The 17,181-nt window shown below is 38.7% G+C and overlaps 1 protein-coding gene across 1 annotated transcript in view; it reads left to right on the forward strand.

The window, feature by feature from the left end:
* ARHGAP10 (Rho GTPase activating protein 10) overlaps positions 1-17,181 on the forward strand; it is a 385,966-nt gene that overhangs the window by 259,645 nt on the left and 109,140 nt on the right. The window contains exons 17-18 of the mRNA XM_007496250.3: positions 972-1,077; positions 2,703-2,862. Coding sequence (XP_007496312.2) covers positions 972-1,077; positions 2,703-2,862 — 266 coding nt within the window. The remainder of the gene's footprint in view (positions 1-971; positions 1,078-2,702; positions 2,863-17,181) is intronic.

Genomic DNA, 17,181 nt, shown 5'->3' on the forward strand with positions numbered 1-17,181 from the left:
TAAAAAGTTTTTTTCTATTCTAAAGTTCTTGTTGGCAATATAAAGACAGAAATGAAAATGATGCCTGCTCTCAGGGAGCTTTTAATTTCACATTGGGGAAATAGCATTTCTTTTAAACTCTTACCTGCTATCTTAGAATGAATACTGTGTGTCATTTCCAAGACAGAAGAGCGGCAAGGGCCAGGCAGTGGGCTTTCAGTGACTTGTCCTGGGAGGTGTCTGAGCCCAGATTTGAACTTGGCTCCTCCTGTCTCCAAGCCTGACTCTCTTTCCCCTGCATCACCTGGGGGGAAATGGCATGTTAAACCACTCTGAAACCTCTGGGGCGCTTCCCGCTCCCACTGTGCAATCCCTGAATTGGCTGCTTAATCCGTGTGCAATAATAACTCCTACCTCATGCTCTCTGCAAAGTGCTTTGCAAACCTTCAGGAGGAGCTCTAGAAATGCCGTGCTATTATTATCAACTTAACCTTTCCGAGCCCCCTCGCTCCGCCATGCGTGGTCTCCCAGGGGACGCTAGGTGCCACGCGGTCAGCAGGGCCTAAGCCTCGGTCGAGGGTGATTAATGCAGAAGCCTCTGGGGCCAAAAGAGGACATTCCTTCGCTGCATTTGTCTTTCATATCTTGGGCCAGTGATCCAGGGAGGAGAGTTCATCCAGCCGGAGCCCACTTCTGAGCAGAAACTAAGCGCCTGCCCCAAAAGGAAAAAAATGACAACAGCTGCCTTTTTAAATATAACCTGGAGGGGAAGGCCTTGGTTTTCCATTCCCCCCATTCCCCACTCACAAGGAGGGGGCGGTCTCCACCATGGCAGAGCAGGATGGGTTTCAACAAGAGGGAAGAAGCAGCTTTGCCACTTCCCTGTTTGGAAATAACCAAATGTGGCAAACAAAACGGGTGCATGAGATGTTGATGTTAGGGGTATTTTTGGTCTGGTATATTTTTACTGACTATCTTATTTATTTTTCAAGAGTGTGGCAGCCCAGAATCTCGAGTCAATGCTATCCATTTCCTGGTCCACAGACTCCCAGAGAAAAATAAAGAAATGTTGGACATTTTGGTGAAACACTTAACAAAGTAAGCCCCTTTCTTTTTCTTTTTTTCCCCCTTAATTTTAAAATTCCTTTTCTGGGTTTGCTGTAGGAAATGGATCATGGTCCTTGGTGAGCTGTATTTATAGTGAATAGAGTTGGAGCTCATGCACACAGTACCAGGAACCAAACCTGTAAAAGCAGGCTGCAAGTTTGACTCACTGTGTGTGTTTTGGAGAAGAGGGCTGAAATCTAATAGTTCATGAATTTGTATAATTATTTACTTAAGGACATTGCCAGCAACATAGGGTTTGGTTTGAAGGGAAGAAAGGGAACATGATACTTTTTTCCTCCTTCACTGATTCAGGCTGACTGAGGCCAAAAGACCTCTTCGCAGTTTGGGTTAGTTTCACACCTGCATAAGTATAGGTTGAAGTTCATGGCATTTTTGAGTTTTTCCAGGCCAGTCAGGAATGGTATTTCCAAAGGACCTCAGTTTTCCTTGTTTTGTTCTGTTGTCATCATTATTACTCCTACTACCTCCCCTACCCCTATCAGCAGCATAACACTATGAAGAAATAAACCAAATAAGGGGCAAAGTCCAGAAATAAACCTCTTAAATTCAAGCCATTTAGAATTTGATTAAAATAATGACAATATGAAATTTAACATTAGAACAGTCATATTCAGAAGTAGTCTGATGTCCATGAAGAATGGTCAATTTTTAGTCAGAGGATGTAGGCTCAAATCTAGGCAATACCCCTTACCCATCTGTGTGACCTTGGACAAGTCTTTAAAATGACAGGGTTGGTCCAGATCATATCTTAGGGGTTTTTTCTCTGCCCTCTTCTGAATCTTTCTGTGAACTTTGCAATTCTCTTCCCTTTTTCCCAAAAATATGGTGGTAGTTCCTTTGTGTCTTCTTGTCCTGTTGACCATTTTTGTCTTTTTTTTATGCCTTTCTGTTTTTCATTTTAAACTTTTTCTTTACACAAAAATATCTGGTACCATTATTTTCCCATAATCCTCTTATCACAGTTTTATTTTAAACAATACATAATTTTATGGAGATTTTAATTTGGTATGCAAATACGAATACCTTAGAAACATAGAATTCTCAATCTGGAAGGGACCTTAGAAATGATTTGCTCCAGGAATTCTTAACCTTTTTTGTTGGCAACTTTTGAAAGTTTAGTAAAGCCTCTGGACCCCTTTTCGAAAATGAAGATTTTTAAATGTACAAATAAGATGACCAAAAACCCAATTGTGCTGAAAAATATAGATATCTATTTTTTTTTTTACAAAAAACACCAAGTTCAAGGAGCCCTAGTTAAGAAACTCTGATCTAGCCCAATCCCCTCACTTTACCTATGGTAAAACAGCTAATTAGCTCAAAACTCAAACTTTTAGGTACATACTACCTTTCAAAACTTGTATTTGACTCAATAAGATCATAGATATGGTTCTAGAAGGCACCTTCAATATCTTCTAGTCCTCGTCTCATATTTTATTGATGAGGAATCTGCATCCTGGTAAAGTTAAGCCCCCCTTTCCACTCTTCTGCAAATATTGGTGTTAAACATGAAAATATACGCTGCATCCCAAGATAGTGGGCGCTTAATTTTTTTTTGCTCTTTTCTTTTTTTTTTGTTTTTGTTTTATTACAATAAGTGTTTCAAACCATGCCAAGCAAAATCTTATGACAGTTGCAAATCTGGGAGTGGTATTTGGACCAACACTGATGAGGCCCCAGGAAGAAACAGTTGCTGCCATCTTGGACCTGAAGTTTCAGAACATTGTGGTGGAAATCCTTATAGAAAACCATGAAAAGGTAACATGCTCCCACCCCCGACCTGAGAAATACAGTTCGATGCTATAGGACTTCTTTAGTTAAAAGGACCCATGATAAATCATTTTAGATTTTAAATGAACTCTTTTCACTGGGGAGTTATATTTTTTCTTCAAAGGACTCTTATATGAAGGCTTAGCAATCATTTACTTCCTGGTGACACTAGCAGGGCTGAGCTGGAGCCTGCTTCAGGGAGCTAATAGTTAAATCTTCCATGTGAGCATTTACACCTCAGAAATTAGCAAATACTATAAATCAAGGCTTTGTAAAATATTCTTTGGATTTCTAGACTTTAAAAAGTGGTGGAGATAATGTTAATTATGCAGATTAAAACTAAAAGTATGTTGTGCATGTGGAGATATTGTCGTAAAGTATTTACTAGCACACCCTTTTTCTTTTGCATTATAAACTATTTATTGGCCTTGTAAGGAGGGGCAAATTGTAAAACTTCACTCTGCCTTAATTTCCTCAGCTGCAAAATGGGGATATGTATGCGTGCTCATTCCAGCAGCGCATAGGTAGTCTTTTGCAAAACTTCTACAAAACTCAAAGTGCTATAGAAATGTGAACTGTTATTGTTATCATTTTAAATGTCCTACTGAGACCCTGTAGGAGATGCTAAAAGCTACTTTTGGGTTGACCTCAAAAATTGAATGTATCTGTTATTATTTTGATATGGTCCTGCCTAAAGTCAGGGGATAGACTAGGTGACCCCCAAGATTCCTTGTGATCCTAAATGTTATGATTCCATAATTACACAATTATGGAATGTGCAGTGTTGGCATGGTTGATGGGCTTACTACAACTAGACCAGATGTTAGCCAACTCAGCTTTTTCCTATTTTTTTGGAGATACCCATGCAAGTTTGCTTTCTGACTCAGGAATTTCAGTGGTTAGTGTCCTTGTTTAAGTTGGATGACCGTCAGTATAGGATGGGGAGCAGAGATCATGTCAGTATGAGGCTCTGATGGTCTTTTTAGATTCTCCCACATCCCTCTCTGAAAGGTGTTTCTCCTTCTCCTCTGCTTATTTTCTCTCTTTCTCAAAATAAATTTTGTATCTGTTCATATAGATCATGAAATGAAGGAGAAAGCACATAGGTAATGAAAAACAATACATTCTTAAGCAATACAATGTACTTTTTTTGGTTGTTTGATAAATTGTTCTTTATATCCATTGAATAAGCTTTTCTGTACATCTACTTTTACTTCTTAGAGAATTTATACAAAGATTCCTAAAGGATTTGTGACTTTTGAATGTAGAGAACTCTCTCCAGTGATGTAGGATTTAGTTACTAAATCATGAAAGGTTGCGCAAGAACATGGCAGTTTAGGTTCACCCACAAATATATAGGCAAGGTAGGATTTAAACATAGGTTTTACTGCCTCTAAGCGCCTCTACTATGTCTACCATTGCACACCACCTTGAGAGCTTGTTTGATCTTCCTTTTTAGAATAAATATATTTTAGAAGAAAGGGAAAATGTAACAAATAAAGTCAAGGTATCTTAATGAAGCCTGAAATTTGAAGGGGAATTGGTCTAATATTCACTGCATCTCACAACTCTTGCTAATAATTTCTAGATTCTTCCCATAAAAAAATCTAGTTTTAAATAAATAATTGAATAGTTCTGGTAGATTCTTTTGTGCCCTGTGGCCTTAGTCACTGCCTGAGTGCTGACCATTTGCACCATTGGCCAGAACAGCACTTTCTAATTTGAATTCTGAATTCTCTTAGGAAAAGGGGGAGCTGAAAAGCTGGAGAGTGAAATTTTAGTGACTAAGGAAGGGCTTTGGCTATTTTCTTTGGCCCAGTTGCAAAAATAGCTTGGTGTGATCAGCTTAGGAGATTTAGTCCACAACCAGTCATGAATCTCTGCTCCCTTTATGGTGCTGTCAAACTGTCATTAAACCTCATTAGCGTGCACGAAGCTGTTGAGACAGCTCTGGTGGACGATAGCTGCTATTCATTTGTAGAAAGAGAAATAATTAGGCTACAGGCTTTGAGATGCTGGTACAGTAGCTCAGCCATCATTCGATTAAATCCCAATTAAGGAACTTTAATGCAATATATTTGTGAAAAATACTGGCTCTGGGGCTTGCCCTTGGATCTCAAATTAATGCAGGTTCTTCCTCCCTCCCTCCCTCCCTCCCTCTCTCCCTCCCTCCCTCCCTCCCTCCCTCCCTCCCTCCCTCCCTCCCTCCCTTCCTTCCTTCCTTCCTTCCTTCCTTCCTTCCTTCCTTCCTTCCTTCCTTCCTTCCTTCCTTCCTTCCTTCCTTCCTTCCTTCCTTCCTTCCTTCCTTCCTTCCTTCCTTCCTTCCTTCCTTCCTTCCTTCCTTCCTTCCTTCCTTCCTTCCTTCCTTCCTTCCTTCCTTCCTTCCTTCCTTCCTTCCTTCCTTCCTTCCTTCCTTCCTTCCTTCCTTCCCTCCCTCTCTCCCTCCCTCCTTCCCTCCCTCATTCCTTATTTGAAACTTGGCAGACAAATTCATGTTTTTCAACTAGTGAATAGATACTACCTTTCACCTTACTGACAAATCTTCAAAGTGTTTCCAAATGTCAATGAAAAGCCAATTAAGTAGTCATAGTAGATGACAGTAGACTTGTCCATATACTCCAAAACCTAAGCAGAGAGCTTTCTAGTTCTCATTTCTTAAGTGCTATATACCTGGCTATTGCTAAAAAATTGATACTAACTGGGGGTATTAGGGAAAAAAACCAAAGTGAAGCAAGATGTTATAAATTTAAAGATTCAAAAGAATGTTATATTTGTCAGAACTGATTGCTAGAGAGGAGCTTTGAATTTTACATTTGGAAATGCTGCATGTGTGAATGACTTCAAGAATTGCTATGTAGAGGAGGAGATGGACTTACTCGATTCTGCCCCTGATGGTAGAATTAGAAGCAATGGGTAGAAATTGTAAAAAAGACTCCTTTATGCTTGACTTAAGCAGGCCTGGCTAACATTTAGAGGCGTCTAGCAGGGGAATGGATTTAGTGGTGGTTCTCCCCTTCCTATGGTCCCTGTCTCTGGGCAGAGGGAGGTGACCACTTGTCAAGTATGTTGTAGAGGGTGTTCTTTTGTGGCTATGAATTGGTTTAGCCGACTTCTAAAAATTCACTTAAAATCTGAATTTCTGTAATTCTAGGATAATATAATAAGCTCTGTGTGTTTTGATGAGCATTCTTTGTTAAAAGGGAAGATATAACATAGGAACTTATGGGCAGGTGACAAAAACATAAGGAAATGAATGTGCTCTAAAAATCATAAGGCATATATAATACTTTCAATAAAATTCATCATATCTATTTGGGACTGAGAATAGAGGGAGGGAAATATACTCTCTAAGTATTGTTGTCTTAGCATATTTTTTTTCTTAGGGGAAAAAAGGAAGGATTCTTTTCCAGGTCTTAATTCTTTCCCTCCATCCTTTTTTTTATTTGTTACTTTTTTTCTTCCATCTCCCATTCTCATTTGTTGCTCCTTTCTCAACAACATCTTAACTGTGGATTCATTAAGGAAGACAGTTTATCCTAAAAATGGTAAGTTATGGGGATTGTACAAGAAAATTTCTCATGACCCTGGTGACATTAGATGTGGATTTTCTGGTACTTTGGTTTAAAATCAACACCACAGGTGCCTTAGATTTTCATTTTTTTAAAAAGGAAGACAAGGAACAATGGAGTTCTCTGTAAGAACCTTTCAAATAAAATGAAAAAAATGGTATTTGTAACAGAGAGGAAAAAATATATCAAGGAGAAATGCTAAAAGCAAAATGGAGAGGATCCACCCTGAAAAAAAAAGGAAGAAAAGAGAAATCCGAGAGGAGAGGACAGGAAGAAGGCAGAACTCATGCAGGGGAAGAGATGAAAGAACATAGAGAGAAGGAAGGAAGAAGTCTTTCCTTTTGGAAAATGTAAACTCTAGCTGGGAAAATCACTAAAGAAAGAGATGAGAATTGAAAATAATTAAAATTAGCAACTGTAGATGAATTTCAAGCTAGAAAAAAGTCTCAAACTATTCTGCAAATGTTTAAGGTTTGGTAAAACCCAAAGCACAATTTACTCGAACTCCTTTCCCATTTTTATTAAATCCACATGTACTTTGGAAGAAACTTAATCCATATGTTTTGGTTTCATTTATACATAACACATTAAGATCTTGTTTTACAAGAACTATCAGAGGGCCAAAAACATTTTCGAAGTCTTTCTTTCCTTTGCAAATCAGGAAATTGTGTATGTCCCAGGAGAAAACAATACCTTGAACCCCCAGAGATTTTGAATTTGGCCAGAAACTCAGAATACATGAAGTTTACATGAGTTCTTTTCTTGGCAAAGCACATCTTGCATACCCTGACAGTGCAGCATAAGCAGGCCTCTGATGAACTGAGAATATATTTCTTCAGAATTCAGTGACCAGTATGCTGGTCTTGAAATCAGAAAGACCTGGATTCACATCTTATCCCCAACATTTACTCAGCTATGTGACCACTGGCAGCTCATTTAACCTGTATAAAACTTATCAGTAAAATAGGAAAGATAATACCTGTGGGACTTACCTTACAAGGTTTTTGTGAAGCTCAAATGAGATTACACCTGCCAGGTGCTTCAGATGCCTTAAAATGCTTTGTAAATGCCAGTTATTGTTATTAGTGTCATAAGTGAATTTCTCCCTGCATTCCATAGAGACAAATGGTAAACCACTACAGTATCTCTGCCAAGAAAACTCGAAATTGGGAAAGAGTCAGACATGCCCCCAAAATGACTGAATAACAAGTTAACAGAGAGAGTTTTCACTCTTTGATTTACTTTTTTTTCCAAGATCAACAAAATTACTGTGTTGAACAGTACATGCTAGGCTCTATTCTTATAACTCACTACCCCTTTACTTGAAAAGAGGGAGTATGTTTTGTTATCTGTTCAGTGGATAGAGATTAATTTGAGGTTTTACCTCTGTGTGTTTTTGTTTATTATGGTCATTGCATTTGTTGTTCTCTTGTTTCTTCTTGCTTCTCAGTGACCTTTTTAAAAGGCATCTATTGGAGAATATGTCATAAATTTAGATTTGGAAGGGATTTCAGAGATCATCTGTTCCAAAGCTGTGTTTTATACGTGAGGAAATGAGTGATCAGAGAAGAGGGAAGCAAATTCCCCAAGGTCAGACATGGAGAAAGACAGTAAGGTGATCCAAACTAAGGTCTGGATTTCAAAGCACTCTTTCACAGAGTTGGGTGCATTAGCCCATTCGTGTTGTTTGTAAATCTTCAGTGGGAATTGATGTCCACCTCACTGTTCACTAGTGATGATTCTGAGGCTTCCTCTTGAATAGTGAGAGATAGTATTTAAACATTATAGTTAATGGGAGGCTCAGTGTCTGCATGGAGTTGTCGCTGAGGTGTTGGACTTGGATTTGGATTTTGATACCAGCTATAAGACTCAGTGTCATCATCCCGCCATCTTCTCCACGATTGCCCAATGGAAAGAATGCTGGATTGGGAATCAGAGGATGGAGGTCCAATTCTTATTCCTTGTGTGAATTGGGTTTGGTCATTTAATCAGCCTGGGCCCAAGTTTCCATATCCATAAAATGGACGAATGGTCTTTAGAACCTCCAAAATTCTTTCTATCTTTCCTCTGTGATCCTATGGACTATAACAATACTTTTTCAAGGGTTGTTATGACCATTGAATGAGAATGCATATAAACTACTTTGTAAAACTTTAAAGGATATCCATGTTACTGTAATTATTACTTTTAGTTTGTAATATTTGATATTCTTTGTATCATGCATCTAGTTTCTGTTAATTCCCTGAGTATTGTGGATAAATGGAAGATCCCTCCTCTCCTCTGTTTCTTTTTCTTCCTTCCTTCCTTCCTTCCTTCCTTCCTTCCTTCCTTCCTTCCTTCCTTCCTTCCTTCCTTCCTTCCTTCCTTCCTTCCTTCCTTCCTTCCTTCCTTCCTTCCTTCCTTCCTTCCTTCCTTCCTTCCTTCCTTCCTTCCTTCCTTCCTTCCTTCCTTCCTTCCTTCCTTCCTTCCTTCCTTCCTTCCTTCCTTCCTTCCTTCCTTCCTTCCTTCCTTCCTTCCTTTTTTAGAGGTGTGTGTGCTATTTTCATGGTCCAATTGTTAGGTATTTAAATATTTTAATTGGATTTTTAGACACAGTATTCCAAATGTGGTGCTATAGATTGACCTCAACTTTGGGTAATGAATGTTCCAGGCTGCTTGTCTCCATCTGTCACTGCAGTTTCAGTATTTTTGTGTCATAGTCAGCAGCTTTGGAAATTTTGGTTGTTACAGCTCTTCTGTGCATCTCTCAATCTTGAGATGATAATGAAAGCAGCACATATTGTTTTCATTGCCAGTCCAATCTGACAAGCATTTATTTAGCACCGACTCTGTACAATATATGAATCTAGGCTCCAGAACGTAAACATGCATGCATACATGCATGTGCACACACATATGCATAATTCTGACCCCAAGGAACTTAGATTTTTCTTGGGAAATGAAATCTGTAAACAAAAAAATATATGCATGATTGCTTGAAAGAGGAGGAAAAAGCACTGATAACTGGGGAGATGGGAAAAGCTTCCAGGAGGAACCATTGCATTGATTGGTGGAAGGAAGAGGCTCTAAGAGATGCCAAGGTAAGGAGGGAATGCATTTCTCCTTGGGGATTCAAATCATTATCAGGATTTAGGAGGGCAGAGGTGGCAAGAGATTGTATCATTTTAATAATGAGAGTGTAAAAATCAAACATTTTAAAGAAAGTCTCTTTTTAAAAAAAAATTTTTTTTATACTTTTTCCTCCCGGAACATTGCTGTTGGGTTGAAAAGAAAGAGTTAAGCCAAAATGATATTGACTTGACAGCATGATCCTGTACACTCATCTCTTGCTTGAGAGATGGCAGGCCCCAGAGCTAAAGCCCCAGGAGAGCAAAACTGAAGGAGGCTTCTGCTGGTGCTGGAGGAAATCCTTGCTGACTCAGGGTGCAGAAGGAGATATATATTTTGTGCACATGGCCAATGTGTGAATTTGTTTTGCTTGACTTTGCATATTTGTTATAAGGGTTTTGTTTTCCATCTTTTTTTTTTTTTGGAAAGAGTAGGGGAAATAGGGAAGAAAGAAAATAGGTTTTTGTTAATTGATAAAAAATTAAATTAAAAGTCAATATTGATTTCATTTCCTAGGTAACTCCCCTCTCCAAACCCCCAAACCTCTAAAAACCTTCCTTTGTGACAGACAGTCCAGATCAAAGCATTGGCCATATCTGATGATATATACTTCATTTTGCACCTATGTGTACATAGATATACATATATATGTGTGTGTGTTTATGTTGATATATATATATATGTATATTACTTATACACATATTCCATTACCTCTCTGAAAAAGAATTCACACATGTGCTTTCACTATTAGGCCTTTGAAGTTACCATCAGGCAGTTAATTGATCAGAGTTTCCATGTCTCTCATTGTGTTTCCCTTCAAACTGTTGAGTGGTTCTTCTGCCTCTACTTTCTTTTGTCTGCATGCCAATAGGAAAATGAAATAATTCATTTCTGCAAAATTAATTCAGTGCCTCCTCTGTGCTAGATGCTCAAGATACAAAGTGAAAAAAACAGTTCCTGTCCCCAAAAAGCCTACTTTCTTCAGATAGAGCTTCTTGGCAGCTTGACGGAGATCTTTCTGAGCAGAAAAGGGCGTTTCTCACCCCAGACATTTCACTTTATTGTGCAGTTCTTTTTTCAGCAGGTGCCTTTTGCCACTGTTTTGCCTCCTGAAGCATACATCAGTGGGGGAAGAGACAAAAGGATCCACGTTTTCAACCATGTGTCCCACACAAGCATGAGAATATTAAATTATGCTTACCTGGAGAGGGCTTACCAACTTGGAATGGCTTGATCCTCATTAACCTTTGGAATAATTATGGAACCTATGATGAATGTAGGGGAAATCTGACTTCCAGGAACAAGTTAAAAATTGCTTAGGCCTGCTTTTCAGCCACATGTGATTGCCACACAAGGGACCAGGCCTTATATGGTACATGGCATCACCAGGGACTCTTGAGTGAGTGTGCAGAGGGTTCAGTCAAAATCCATCACTCCAACCAAAAGAAGAGCTTTGGGCCCAGGACCCCACTGACAGGAGCCAGAGCCATCATTTTCACATAAGACACAACATATTTAATTCCTGGGCAAGCTCCTTTTCATCAGGAATGAGCAACATGGTGCTTTCAAAAATCTTTGATTTTTTTTTAACAGGGGAATGGAAGAGAGAGGAATTGTCAAATAGACTAGCCTGAATTCTCCTTGATACTGTGCAGCAGGCACTAGGTTGCCAAGCAACAACACTGTCGATTTTCAGATGTGGGAAAATAAATCTCCTTTAAAAAAAATTCAGGAAGCTTTATTTCTGAGGAGTGAGCAACTATTCGATATAGAAGTCGCTGCCCCATAGCCAGTGTTTCAACAAATGCCCAGTTATCCCCCCATCCCCCATAATTTACATTTTTCTTTTGCTCTCTCCCTGAAATCTTATTGTACAGTTATGTTCTCAGTAAGTCCTTATGTTTTCTGGGGCTTCTAAAAATGGGGTGCAAGCAGTTAAAAAGCAAATAAAGAATTCTGAATGCTCCTTAAAGAGAAGCAGAATGATTAAGAACAGTGTCTTATCATCTCCCCTATTTCTACATAAAAATATAAGTAAGTTCTGTTTTTTGCCAAAACAGGAATCGTATTTTCTTGGAGAAGCAGTGTTGTGATGAAGGGTTGTGTTCTTGTAGAAGAGAGATTTTAAAGGGGGATTTTCAGGCAGCCTTCCAAAACTGCTGGATAGAAGGCACAGGATGCAGATTTCAAATCTACTCAAAGAAGAGTTCTTAAAATTTAGAGCTGCTTCAAAGAGGAATTAGAGGCAGTTAACTCATACAGCGAATGGAGCCCTGGACATGGAGTCAGGAAAACCTTCTGAGTGCCTCAGTTTCATCATCCATAAAATGGGTGAGGTAATAATAGCACCTACCTCCAAGAATTATGCTCAAATGAGATATTTGTAAAGTGCTTTGCACTTTAAACTATGTGAATGCTAACTATTATTATTAGCTATTATTACGAATGGACTGGTGTGGGGTGGTAGTGATTAGATGGTGTAGCTAGATTTTGTCAGGAAGAAAATGGTTATTTGACTCCTTTTCTTCCTTTTATTTTAAATCTTTACTCTCTTTTTTAGAATCAATACTATGTATTGGTTTCAAGGCAGAAGATTGGTAAGGGCTACACAGGATGACATAGCTAGGAAGTATCTGAGGCCAGATTTGAATCGAGACTTTCTGTGTCCAGACCTGACTCTTATTATCTACAAGCCACTTAGCTGTCCCTTATTTGATTACTTGTAAGAATTTTGTAAGGGGAATTCCCTAAAGAGTATAATATAATGAAAAGAACCGTGACTCTGAAGCCAGAGGACCTGGGTTCAAATCTGGTTGCTGTCACTTAGTACTTGTATGACTTTGTACACTGGCCTTCCCAGTCAAAGGGTTGTACTAAGTGACCTCTGAAACCCCTTCTCTTACAGTCCTAAATTTGTGATCTCTGGTTTGGATAGGAGTTAGCTAAATGATTTATGAAGTCACTTCCATTAAAAAAATCAGTTATCTTTGGGCATGGTGGTATATACTGACAGTCCCTGCTGCTGGGGAGACGGTGGCAAGTAGGGCTGGTGAGTTCTGGAGTTACCATGAGGCCATGCCCTATTGAGTCCAATGTGGTAAGCCTCCAGGAGTGATGGCAACCAGGATGCCTAAGGAACGGTAAACTGTAGTCGGTTAATCAGTTTTGGAATTGGCCAGTGAGTGGGCAAGATAGGAAGACTCAGTTAAAGAACAAATTATAGAAGTTATTAAGTGCCTTTTATAAAAGATAAAAATGAAGCAGCCCCTCCCCTCAAAGAACCTATGTTCTACTAAAGGAAGCTCTTATGATATTAATTTTATTTAATTGGATCATAGTTCTGTCCTCCTAGGCAAAGTAGAACAAATCTAATCCCCCTTCCACATCTGTAAAAGGGAAAACTGCCTAACAGAGCAATCCAAAAATGTAATCAGCTGTCTCAAAAGGGTAGTGAGTTTCCTGAAACATCTTAGGATTGAGAGGTCACAATTTGCTTAGAGATCATCAGATCCAGCCTCCTCTCATTTACATGGAAGTTGTTTAAGCCAGAATGCTGTAGAGAGGATTCTTCTTCAGGTGTGGGTCACCCTGGACAGGCCCTGAAATTCTATGCCTCAATGATCATCCTCATCTAGGACTGGAAGACATCTATCCCTTTCTCACCTTACTTCCTTTTACATTCTTCTGTAATGGGAGGAGGCAGTGTATATTTGGATGCTTGGCATCTATGTGACCCTTGTGTCACAGATGTCTGGGACTCATATTACTTTATGGGGATGTCACACTTCTTTTGGCTCAAACCTCCTCCCAGAAACAGGAGAAGGTCCGGGCTTTGGACAGTCCATTCAATTGGCACAGACTCCCGTTTATAATTGCAATAGCTTTAGCAAAAGGAAGTTTTGTTAATAGAAAAGAAAAAAAAATCAGCAAACATGTTTTGTAATAAAAACTGTAATTACAGTTTCCCAACTATTTGAGAGGCCTGCCTTGGCACAGGCTTTGCAAACCATAAAATATTATATAAATGCTAGCTCATGTTTTCTCTTAAAGAGTAGAAGAATTAGGTCAATGAATGGAAGTGATATTTTCTAATAATGAGAATAGTAATGAAGTGGTCGATTTTGTTAAGTAATGAGCTTCTATCATTAGAAGTTTCTAAGCAGATATTGAAAGATTAACTCTCCAGTGCCATAGAAGGAATACTTGCATTCAATGGGATGTTGGGATCAGATGACCACAATTCTAGGCTTCTGTAAGATGCCTTGTTGTTGAGATTATTGGAAACCTATTCCAACAGTATTGTTCTTTCCACTACTTAGAATTAAGATTAGAAATCAATCAGTCAATCAAGAAGCTTTTTATTATGTTCCAAGCATAAAACTAAAACAGTGTCTGCCTTCAAGGAGTTTACATTCTAATGGGGGAGACATTCCATCTCTCTCCCTCTCCCTCTCCCTCTCCCTCTCCCTCTCCCTCTCCCTCCCCTTCCCCCTTCCCCTCCCCCTTTCTCTCCCCCTTTCCCTCCCCTTTTCCCTCTCCCTCTCCCTCTCCTTCTCTCTCTCCCTCTCTCCCCTTCCCTCCCATTCTCCCTTCCTCCTATCCATGTGCCATCTCAGTACACACTAGATAAACAGAGTAGATGAAGAATTATCTGCTTTTGTTCCAAGGATTGAGATTATGCTCTAATTATTTGCTTATTTATTCTCCATAGACAGCAGGTAGGTACTTAATACAGTGCATATTATTTCGTTGACACAGAGAACTCCGAGATGATGAAACTCTTCCCTTGCAGGTCACCATCTTCTCTGAATAAACTGTCTATAGAGTTGCCCAGAAGCCACTAAATAGTCTGGAGGGATTCCTGCCAGCAGACATTGATTTAAAAAACCACACACTAACATTATTGAGATTTTATTGTAATTTTATTTAGTTTGCTAACTATTTCCCAATACATTTTAATTTGGTTTGGGCCTTGCTAGGCAGTATGCAGAGTATCTGAAATCTCTTGCTTAACCCACTGAGAGATTAAGTAGTATCACCAGGATCATACCACCATACATGAAGAGACCACATGAAAACAGAAGTTTTTCTAACTTGGAGGCCAGTTCTCTAACCATGACATTTTGACCTTAGTATTGTATGTAATTTATAAATGTTTGTTAGGTTGCATTGAATAATCAAATTACCCAAGCTCCAGTTCTCCTAAGTCAGCTTGGAGATGGTGGAAGAAAGGCAGAGTTGAGAATCCTCTGCTCACCTGAGGCTTTGAGATCTTTGCAGAAAACAGTCCATTAGTAAAACAGGACCAGATCCCTTCTAGTCACTCTTTCCCATCAAACTGCTCGATTTTCAGATGTGACAGCTAACTATGGCTGCCCTGCTTCAGAAGCACATTCTGATAAACTTGTAGGGGGATTTGAATCCTCAGAAGGAAAGCCTTCTCTATAGGTAAATAACATGTGGTATTATTATTATGGGGAAGAGGGAGTAGATTTCTTCTTTGATTTTACAAAAGGCAGAACAAGAACAAATAGTTAGAATCACCTCTGTATAAGGAAGAACTTTATAATTGTTCTAACAATTGACTGGGTTGACTTGGTATCCAAGCAGAGCAAAGATGTCCATATGTTGGGGAGTTCTGGAACCAGAGCATTATCTTGTGTGGGAAGTTTTGTGAAGTGACCTTTGAAGGCCCTTCCAAATTCTTTGACCAAATCTTCATGAGCTAAAACCTAAGGATAGGAATTTAGTAAATCACAAAGTATCTATGTAGTTTTTTAATTAAAAATGGAAAGAGTTTACTCTAGTTCCATAAAATCAATTGCAATCTTCTGTCCATATTTTATAGAGGGCTTGGTTGATCTATAAAGAATTAATAGTCCCCTGGATTACAACTTGTGTATCAAAATATGGCCTCTGTAAAACTGATGTACTTGTTATGGGGAACACATAACAATTTTGCATTCCGACTTAAAATGTAGGAGACCTTCATTTTCCTGTGTGATTTGAATGACACACCTTTCATTTCTTAAAAAAATACATTTTTATCATTATTTTTTCTTTATCACTTATATTTTGCAACATATCCTTTTCTTTCCTCACCTTTCCCCAGAAACCCATCCTTCATAACAGAGGATAAAATTGGAAAAAGAAAAGTCAGTAAAACGATCCAACATATTGGAAAAAGTCTGCAGTATGCAGTCCCGAACACCCATGGCCCCCCATCACTACAAAGAAGTAAAGGGGTTGGAGGGGTCCAGGAAGCTTGAACAAGTATTTCTTTTTCTCTGGTTAAACTCTTCTTTTAACCTTGAAATAATTGCTCCAATTTCTCAAATTCTCCCTCATTTTCATTTAAAAAATAAAAGAAATAGCCATGTGGTAACTACACATTTGAAAAATTTGTAACAAATTTGAAAATTGAAAAAATATATTTAAAGTCCATTAGACATGAAGGTTTTGGAGGATGGCTGTCTTTTGAATTTTCTCTTCTTGTACATCTTTAATTTGTTCTTTCTATCCCTCAGTAATCTTTAGGGGACCTTTGAGGGGCAAAATGACTCAAAAAAAGCAGTCTAGAAGGTGAATACACAGAGAAGAAATGGATTTCTTGTCTATAGAGCAGCCTTGGTCTTTCCCCCCAGCTGATGGCACCATTTCCCTCTTCCCCTTCATTAGTTTCTCTGCATCAGTATCACATTTGAGTTTTCTTTATGAAAATCATTGAATTTCAATAAGTTGCCTAGAAAATCAGGGTTGCTGTATAAATGTTCAATGTAATTCTCCCTTCCACCCCTTTTCCTTCCCCCTTTAGAAATTCCCACATCCTTTAAGGAGGAAGAGCCTGCCCAGTGATGACTATTGTCACTCACTTTGTTGGTATTCAGTATGTAGGAGAACAAATAATGAAGTGCTTTTTTCTATCCACCAGTTAATAATAGGGTAGGGGAAATCCTCCAAGGCTCATTGTCTCAAATGACCACTTTCCTTGTGCTCCTTTTGGCTCACATTTCTCCCTCAGATGGTTCAATTCTGACATGGAACCCAAATGGAAACTTTTTTTTTTTTGCAATCTAACTCCTAAATGAAGTTTGGACTTGAAAAAGACTTTAAAACACTTCTCCCCACTCTCATCTTCTCAGTATTCTTTCTTTTAGTTGTGTTTACTCCACAGCTCTTCCCCTTTTTTTCTTTCTCTGTCCCTATCTTTCTCCTCAGTTAGGTTTGATTAGGTTTTTATATTTGGGGCACTTTGATGGTATAGTGGTTGAGCTTTGAATTTGGGTTTGGAAATGCCCAATTTCAAATGCTGGGCAAGTCACTTCACCTTTTTGCTTTAGTCTCCTCATCTGCAAAATTGAGACAATAATAGTACCTCCCTTTTACAGTTTGTTGTTAGGATAAAAAATGTACGAACCTTTAAGTGCCATATAAAGGCTAGCTACTATTTTTTTTTTTTAGCTATTGAATGCCATTATGGAGTTCCATAGAGAAAATCAAGCTTTAATATTGCTATTTGCTAGTGTGGTGGCAGTGTGGTGTAATGGAACAAAACTTTGGATGCTAAACCCCAAGATGTAGGATCAGAACTTGTTTAACCTTTGGAAAGTTGCCTTTCTTCTCCTAGACT

Source organism: Monodelphis domestica, chromosome 6 (genome assembly GCF_027887165.1).
Source record: "Monodelphis domestica isolate mMonDom1 chromosome 6, mMonDom1.pri, whole genome shotgun sequence".
In the NCBI taxonomy this organism is placed as follows: domain Eukaryota; kingdom Metazoa; phylum Chordata; class Mammalia; order Didelphimorphia; family Didelphidae; genus Monodelphis; species Monodelphis domestica.